Source organism: Eretmochelys imbricata, chromosome 12, assembly GCF_965152235.1.
Source record: "Eretmochelys imbricata isolate rEreImb1 chromosome 12, rEreImb1.hap1, whole genome shotgun sequence".
NCBI classification, from domain to species: Eukaryota; Metazoa; Chordata; order Testudines; family Cheloniidae; genus Eretmochelys; species Eretmochelys imbricata.
Window position 1 is genome coordinate 13366994 of NC_135583.1, and position 9275 is coordinate 13376268.

At 49.4% G+C, this 9275-nt stretch overlaps 1 protein-coding gene across 1 annotated transcript; it reads left to right on the forward strand.

The window, feature by feature from the left end:
* Positions 1–735: 735 nt before the first annotated feature.
* IRX3 (iroquois homeobox 3) lies at positions 736–5211 on the forward strand. The gene is made up of 4 exons (XM_077831141.1): positions 736–957; positions 2173–3187; positions 4098–4164; positions 4844–5211. Exons 1-4 carry the CDS (start codon positions 736–738, stop codon positions 4896–4898), a joined length of 1359 nt encoding a protein of 452 aa, XP_077687267.1. The 3' UTR covers positions 4899–5211.
* The last annotated feature ends 4064 nt before the right edge of the window (positions 5212–9275 follow it).

Sequence of the window (9275 nt, forward strand, 5' to 3'; positions counted from 1 at the left end):
TTCTGCAAGGAAACATAACTTTTTGTTCTCTTTCCTGCGTGTAATTTTCCAACAGCTTCCTATTTCTTTTATTTCGGGGGGGGGGAACAAGGGGGCTATGAAAATATAATTGTGTATATTTATCTGTATATAATACATATATAAATCATAAAACCGTAGGGCAGGGTTTAAACCTTTGTAAAACACAGAACTGATTGGCGATTGCTAAAACGAGATTTGAAAGCAACTCAAATAAAAGATCGCGACGTCAGTAAACAGATTTAGAGAAGGGGAGGAAAAAAAAAAAGCTAGTGACAAACCCAGAGAGAGAGCTCTGGGCAGGAGAGAGAGAGAGAGAGACTTAAAAGAAATAGGAGGGGCTTGCGAGAGACTAGAAATGTCAATCAGAGCCCAGAGTCCCAATAATCTCCGGCAATCTGTTAGGACCTGACCTGAGTCCACTCAGATCAATAGGAAAAGTGAGAGAAGAAAGAAGCGATCGGATCGTGTACAGCAGCGGCCGGAGAGAGAGAGGAGGAAGCTCACGGCCTCTCCAACACCCCTCTCTCCCCCTCCCCTCCCCACCCATGTCTGCAAGAGTTTGCGGGAGGCACTGAAAAGTGCAGACAGCCAGCAAGGGCGAGCGAGCCAGCTCCCTCCTCTTCTACCAGCCCTTCTACTTTCTCTCCTTTCTCTCCTTTTTTTTCTCCCCCCCTCCTCCTCCTTCCCCCCCCTCCCCTACCCCCTCTGCCCACCATGTCTTTCCCCCAGCTGGGCTACCAGTATATCAGGCCGATTTACCCCTCTGAGCGCCAGGGGAGCGGCAGCGCTCGAAGCGGGACAGAGCTCACCCCGTCCGGGACTCTCTCTAATGTGTTATCCTCCATGTACGGAGCGCCTTACGCCGCCGCCGCGGCTGCTCAAGGATATGGTGCTTTCCTGCCTTACACCGCCGAGCTCCCCATCTTCCCGCAGCTGGTAAGAGCCGCACAGACCACCCCCCCCCCATCTCCGTCCGCATCCTCCACCCCCACCCCCATGCCCCCCGGCTCCCCCTCTGCCTTGAGGGGGCTCGTTTGTGGTTTTTCGGCTTTGGCCTTTGCGGAGGAGCGATTGGCACGAGCAGGAGCGGAGAACTGGACCGAATCTTTCCAAGGAAATCCGACTTGCCTGCCTTCCTGGCGCCTTAGAAAGCCCCAGATTGTTTTCTAACCAAGCGAACATCTTCACCTGGATCTAATTTTTTCCATGGGGTGGGGGGGGGGAGAGGAGAGAGGGGGGAAGGAAGGTTTTGGGGTGGGGGGGTTTTGGTGGTGGTTTGTTTGTTTTTTTTACATTGCTTTCTGTTTGTGTGAAGCCGGGACAAGAAATACCGAGTTAAGGACACGTTTGCACGTTGGCAGGATTTTTAATGATTAAGGAGAAGAACAATGAGTGATCTATTTTTATTTTTTTTTTTTTTTTGGTGGCCAGTTAAAAGTGAGGCAGGTGAAGGGGGTGGCAGGGTTAAGAACTTTAAACAAACACAAGTGGGGGCTTGTTGGTTCTTGCTGCGCCCGGGCAGGTTTGAGAGGGGTGACAATCCGCCTGCGGTGGGAACTGCTGGGAACCGAGAAAGATCCACGCACCGAGAGAGGGGCCTGGTTGAATTTCTGCCGGGAGAGATTTTGATTGACAGTTTCGGCTTGTGCTCTTAGGGGTCTGCGAAAGGCTTTAGAAGTGTTTTATAAACAGCACGTCACACGACGGGGGCCGCGGCACTGGCTGGCTGCGTTGTTGTTGTTTCAGAGGGGGTGTGTGTGTGTGGTGCGCGCCTGCCCCGGCGCCCATTTTTATAAAAGCGTGTGCGAAGTTGCAAAGTGGGGCTGCAAAGGCAGGTCGGGGTGTCCCGCTCGGCGGGGGACTGCACCCGGCAAACCGGGCCGCTCGGCGCGCTGCCTTCACAGCCAGGGAGAGACCTGCCCGCTCCCGGCCCCTTTCCCTCCTGTCTGCAAAATCATACGGCGCTTCCCCGCCGCCCCCCTTCCCCCCCCAGCCCTGGCGGGGGCTCGCCGCATGCCTGCCCAGGGAAGAAAGCCCCCCTCCCCCCCAGTGGCCCGGGACACCCCGGGGAGGGGACAACCAGCCAGAGCCCTATTCTCCCCCCCCCCCACCGCTGAAACCTCTCTCTCTCCTTCTCCCCGCTGGCTCTAGGGTGCCCAGTACGAGCTGAAGGACAGCCCCGGCGTCCAGCACCCGGCCTTCCCTCACCACCACCCCGCTTTCTACCCCTATGGGCAGTACCAGTTCGGGGACCCGTCCCGGCCCAAGAACGCCACCCGGGAGAGCACCAGCACCCTCAAGGCCTGGCTGAACGAGCACCGCAAGAACCCCTACCCCACCAAGGGCGAGAAGATCATGCTGGCCATCATCACCAAAATGACCCTCACCCAGGTCTCCACCTGGTTCGCCAACGCCCGGAGGAGGCTCAAAAAGGAGAATAAAATGACCTGGGCGCCCCGCAGCCGGACGGACGAGGAAGGCAACTCCTACGGGAGCGACCACGAGGGGGAAGAGGACAAGCGGGAGGACGAGGAGGAGATCGACCTGGAGAACATCGACACGGAGCACATGGAGAGCCACAAGGACGAGCTGGAGGAGGACCCGGACCTGCTGCACTCCGACTCCAAGACGGACTCCGAAGGCTCCGAGGGCTTCGAGGACTTGCCCGGCTCCGAGGAGCGCTTCCTCAAGGCCATGGAGGGGGAGCGCCCCCACCCGCCGGCCGGGGGGCTGCCGGAGCCCCTCAAGCTGCCCCGCCAGCAGCACCGCCTCTCCCCGCCCGCCCCGGCCTCGCCCCCGACGGAGGGCAGCTTAGCCAGCGCGGGGCAGAAGCCCAAGATCTGGTCCCTGGCTGAGACGGCCACCAGCCCGGACAACCCCCGCAAGTCCCCCGGGGGCGGCAGCGGCTGCTCCCCCCCAGCGGCGGCCCCCCAGAGCCTGCCGCTGGCTCCGCCTCCGCCCCACAGACTCGTCTCCTCCTGTCCGCTGGGCAAGTTTCCCAACTGGACCAGCCGGGCTTTCTCGGCCCACCACCACCACCCGCACCCGCTCACCTTACTGAACACTCCCCACCTGCTGGGACTCGGGGCCACCCCCGGCGCTGCAGCCATCGCTGCCTTCTCCAGACCCGCCGACCAGGCTCAGAGCACGGAGTCCGCTGGAACAGGTGATGGCTAAGGGGGGTCTCCTGGACCTGGGCTGTGGGGGGCAGAGTGTGGGGAGAGGTGGAGGGGCAGAGCTGGAGAGGCCCACCCCATCCTGCGGGCAGAGAAACTCCCCTCCTGCCACTCTCCCTTGCTGAATTCTCCCCCCCCCCTTCCCTTTTGGGCTGAAGTGGTTACAGATTTTTGATCCCTTTGACTCATCTCGGAGCCGCTAAACGGAGGGGTGGGTGGACCCATCAACCCAGAAGCAGTGAAATGGTTATTTAAAAAAAAGTGGAACGACCCCAATGCTTAAAATCCCAACTCTTCCAAATTACTAGCAGCCCAAGAAAGGGGTCGGGGGGGACTGAATAGAAAAATGATAATTGGTCAATATATATCTTCTTTGTTTTTAATGGTAAAATTCTTCTCGCTTGGCTAGCGGGGCCAGTTATATTTCAGGGCTAGTTTTCGATGCTGTTGCGTGTGTTGGTTATTTTTTGAACACCGTCTACTTCTCATTTAGCATTAAGTGTGGTGCTCTGCAGTGACCCACAAGTCTGCGTTGTATAGTTGTCAGTCACGATATAGTCACTTACTGCGTTTCACGTGGAAGAGAACAAATAGGCGGTTGCTAGTTCCTGTTGAATGTAACACGGCGACGTTATTTATTTCGTAAAAATAATGACTTGCCACCAACGGAGATTTTTGTTGTTGTTGCTGCTAAAATGGACATCGCTTGGAACTCTTTTATGGGGAAGACTGGCCCTGAGACTTGCTTCAGTACTTCGCAGTCATTTCTACAGCAAACCAATCCTTCCCCCCTATTTGAAACTTCCCAAGCAACAGTGTTATCCCCAGCGGCTTAATTCGGGGATGGGCGGGGGGGAAGAGAGGGGTTTTAAAAAGGAACATTTTTTCTTCTGTTTTTAGATCGATCTAGTGCCTTGGAAGTAGAGAAAAAGTTAATAAAGACAGCTTTCCAGCCAGTTCAGAGGCGGTAAGAGATTACTTCCTCAGTCTCCTATGGATATATATATAGAGAGAGAGTGGAATGGAATTGTAAATAGATCATTTTCTCTGCTACTTTCGTTCCCTTTACAGTATCTAGTCATAAGGAAGCAGCTTTTGCTTCCCCGGAGTGGTTTGTGGGGTGTTATGATCAGTTAAGTATTGTTGACTTTTCAATTCAGCGTTCGAGACTTTGCAAACCTCTTGTGCAATGCAAAGTTGCATTCGGCACGTCTTGATCTGTGGGCTTGCTGTTTTTGTTTGTGTTAAAATAAATAGGCCAGGCAGCAGGAATAGTTATCATAGTCCTCATCCCTTAAATAGTGCAGGTAAAAATCAGGCCTGGATAAAAACAAAGGGGGAATTCAGTGAACAGTAGCAGAAGCTATTGGAAGGGTGGTTGGGATACGAGAAACTTCAGTCTAGCCTCATTCAGGCATAACTCCCACTCGAGTCAATGACACTTTTGCGGGGGGGAAAAGCTTGGGCCCATCCTGTATCACAGCTAATTGCAAATGGGTATAAATAGTCTATAGACATTTTTAATATTTATATTTAAATATTTTTATTCAACACAACTAAATGCTATCTAAAGTTAAAACTCACTGTGCCAACTAAACCTGAACAGAAATCCTATTAAATATTTCTTCTGTGTCATTTTTTTCCAGGCCCCAGAACCAACTTGATGCAGCTATGGTTCTATCAGCGTTGTCATCCTCATAGTTAATTTTTATTATTATTATTAATATTGTAATGATTGTGTAAAAAAAAACCAACAAAAACAACAACAAAAAAACTCTGTATAGTTACAACTTGTAAGCATGTCCGTATATTAAAATTTAAAAAAAAAAATGGAGAGAGAAAGAAAGAAAGAAAAGAAACCGCTTCTTTACTATCATCTGGATTAGCTGAGTTCGTGAGGTTTTTTTGGAAGTCCAGTGAGAATTAGGTGTCTCGATTTTTTTTTGTATATACAGTAAAAATGTACATATGTGTGAACCAAATTGTACAAGAAAGTATATATTTTGGCTAATAAATAAACTGTTGCCACTTTGACTACATTCTCTTCCGCCACCAATGGCGTTACTTCCCCCCTTCTGTTTGTAAGCCTGAAAAGGTGGCTTGGGGGATTTAAAATAGGCTAGTTTCTGCCGCGTCTGTGTGTCTTGTCTGCTCAGAACTTCCCTGGAAGGCGGAGGGAGTTTGGGGGTATAGGATCGAGTGGTAAAATACAGGATAAAGGGCGGGGGGGGGGGGGGGGGGGGGAATGATAGGGGAAACCGTGTGAACGCGGCGGAGGAAAGGCAGGGTTGCGGAGAGGTATTTGTTTCTCGGGTCTCTGGCAGGGGAGACGCTGAAATTCCATGGTTGGGGCGAACACCGAATTCCTTTCGGGGGTCTCCTTTTAATCGGGGGCGAGATTTAGGAGCCAGAGCTGCGGGGAAACCCCTACAGAAACAGGAGCCCTCTTCAGTTATTTGCAAAAAAAAGAAGAAAAAAAAAACAAAGGAACCTTTGTGCCTGACCACGGCTCATTCCTGGCAAAGCTCCGACGGCAGGCTCGCCTTTTCGGGGTGTATTTTTGTGGGTATAGCCCCAGTGGGGAAGTGTGTGTGTGTGAGGGGATTGCCAAGGCGAAAGCTAAAGGAATCAAGAGCAAAGCCTGTTTCAGAGGCTGGGCAAACTCGGCGTGAGCTCTGGATGGAAGCTGTGCCGGGATCTGAGGAAGGCTGGATCGCTATTTTACACAATTCTATTACATTTAGTCGGCTACCCTTTCTATTGATAAAGGCCTTTCCCAGAAAGTGATAGGGGGAAGGGGTGTCTTCGTTGTAATGAGCCCAGGGAATGGTTGAAATCTGGAACTGGAACGCCCTCTACAGGAGGAAAACACCCTTTCTCTCCTGCAGGCACCCTTGAAAAATTATACCTCTACAATTACCTCGCCCTCTTCCCACCCCAACACCAACTGGCAACATTTTTCTCTTTTAAAAATCGTTTCTTTTCCTGTCTTCTTTTGTCTTGCTCTCACAGTTTTTCTTTTAAGGGTCTGGCGGTTATTTATTTCTTTAAGAATCAGAGCTGGTTTGGCTTCCAAAACCAATGCCCATGTAAGTTACAGGTGTAGACTTGGGGCTGGGGAGGGGAGGGTGATTTAAAAATCCCCTGAGGAAAAGTAGAAGGGGGTGGGGAGGCGTGAGTCTGGAGACCCTTTCACTAGGTGAGCAAGGGCTATCTGGGAGCAGCTCAAATATGATCTATGACTCCCCCTCCCCCCAAGGACATTATTACTGGATGTTAGCTGTTGCTGCCCTCTCCCCCCCCGCACCGACAAGTGGAAGTTGAATCATGGAGTAAGGGAGGATTTGATTTAAAGAAAACTTTCGAGAGCCTCAAAGTCATAGAAGTCAGACTAGAGAAGAGTGTTGCATTCTGTCTCTTGGATTTAACTGCTTATGTAGGAAACGATCTACAGAGCAAGGTCAATGGCAGCAAAACAACAACAGAAAGGGGGACGAGGAGGAGGGGTCTTCTTTGTCGCTTTGGTTTGACCTCCTTCTTTGTGCAGTTCTTGGTGGGCTTCTGTTTTGAGCAAACGTGGCTTTTTACGTGCTACTTAGACCTTTAAGGAATTGGAGATAGTCCCGGCTACTCTTTTACATGATAATATTTAAAATAAAGACGGTTTGTCTTCTGCCAGCAGTAAAATAATGACAATAATTAATATTTGGTATGGTTAAATTTTTTTGTGACGCTGCCCTGCGGCAGGAGTAGTAAAACTTACTGGCCCATGTGAATAAGTTATTGATGGGATGAATTCATAGCATATGGGTGATATAGCTCTCTGTATATATCATATGCAAAGCTGTTAGAGCCTGAGCCTGTTAGAGCTCAGTGAAGTCAACGGGCGTCTTTTTTTCACCGATTTCCGTGGGCTTTGGAGCAGGGCCTGGGTTTTAAAAGGAACACACCAATATTTGGGTTTGAATACAAGTGCAGAAAGGAGCTGCAGCCCTAGTCAGGAGAATTTAGAGCAAAGAATTTTCTAATGAACTGTTACTTTGATCGGGGAGAGTGTTGCAAAACCTGCACAGTGAAAGGATGGGGTTCACCCAACTAAAACTGGGGTTTTGTTATGCCTAATCTAAAACACACTCTCAAAAGGCAGGGAGCTACTGAGCTCCTCCCCAATTTGGTTTTAATTAAAATAGCTACAACTTTGCAAATTACATTTTAAGCTGATGGCTAGTTGCAGCGTCGACAACTTTTAGCTTCATTTCCTTGGCAAAGTGCTGAAAATTGGTCAGATCTGTAAGAGGTCAAAACGCTTAGAGTCACTTCAATTCTACCTGCCAACTTGAGAGTGCTGGGAAAATCATGTCTGCAACCTGAAAGGAGCCAGGGCTTCAGAGGGGGAGGACTTCCTCCTGCATTTGTCTTTTCTCATTAAGAAAATTAAAGCAGACACATTCTAGAGGCTGACCCCTTTGCTTTAGACTTAGTGAAATCACTACAATCAAATTAAAACCAGCCCAGGCCTTTGTTTTCCCCCTTTCTTTTCCCCTGTTAGCTTCCAAAATTACATGTGAGCAATTATTGAATGTTAAAAGCTAAAGTAAAGTCTGTAATGAGGTCGAGCAGGGCTGTGTTGAAAATGACACGTCATATTGGAGCTAACAAACTATTGAGATTAACAACTTGGGCTGTATAAGCAGCAGGACAGTTCATGCCAGCTTGTGTTTAGAGGCTCTTGCTACCTTCCCTCTATAATTTTTTTACTCACACTGGAAGTGGCAGAATTTTGGAGGTGGTGATTAAATGGTTGGTGCCTTTCTTATTTCGGGGACCAGCCATAGGGGAAGAAGGGTGCTAGGTGCTCAGAGGCAAGAGTTAAAATGAAAGTTAAAGTACAAACAGAAGCACATAGCTGACATGCTTCAAGTTTAGACAGTGCAAGATATGCAAATGTGCAGGGGTGTGCAGTATTGACATTTTGAGGTCATAGTGATAGAAATGTATTATTTATAGGATTTGGTTGCAGTAGGCCGCTAAACTACATTTTAAATCCTAGACATTTGTAAGCAGTAAGTTTTTTGTCCCTCCCCCTTTCCCCCTCAAATTTCATGATTGGTATTCCAACTGCCAGGCGTGTGTTATTGTTGCTGAACAGTGGAGTGACTATACCTTGAATTGTACGTGTGTGTACAAATCCCTGAGCTTGTGCTAATAATCACTGCAATGGAGCAGGCTCAAGCACACACAGAGGCAGGCAGAGGGGGCCCAGAAAGTTTAGCAATTTGTAATCTGTGCGTTTTAGCCTCTTTCTTTCAAAAAATGTGGTCTCCCAGCACCAATCGCTCAGGAAATAAATAGGTTTTCTCTCTGCAGCCCTTGGTGTCTGTGCAACCCCAGCAGCCTAGTGTGTCATTACTACAGATGAGCAAACTCCTTGGGTGGGTGTGTATACCAGGAGGTTGTCTTTCATGTAAATGGAACCCAAGTTGCTGTACTTTATTTCCCAGCTTCTCTTCCTCAGTTTCTTGCGGGGAAAAGGTTAATCACACACAAGATTTCCAGGGTGGGGAGTGAGGGAGAGAGCCAGAAGCAGTTTCCTTCCACCCTTTCATCTTCTAGACTGGAGTTGCTGGAGCAGTGGAGATTTGTCCTCCTCAGAGTGGGAGTTCTATTGAATGGGTGGTGCGGGCAGCCTGGAGGAGTCCATAGGTCCTGTCATTCCTCCCCTAAGGTGGAGGAGACGCCCATTGATTTTTTTGAGCAAAGATTGTGCAGTGCATGTTGCAGGGAGACATTCAAAATCCCACTTACATATTTGGAAAGATCCTTCACTCATTGTCACGGTTTACTGGAACTCGAGTCAGGACTGCTTGAGACCTCTTAGCAAGGCCTCCCTGTCTTTCTCTCCCTCCACTCTCTCTCTCAGTCTCTCTTTCTAGACTGCTCTCTTCTGTCTAATCAATTATCCTCCTCGCTAGTCCTTCTCAAAGGTGAGAACTCATTATGCATATTCATAAATCACAGTGCCCAGGCCTGACACTGATTGATGTAATCATCTCTTGCTCACTCCCTTTCTCCATGGGG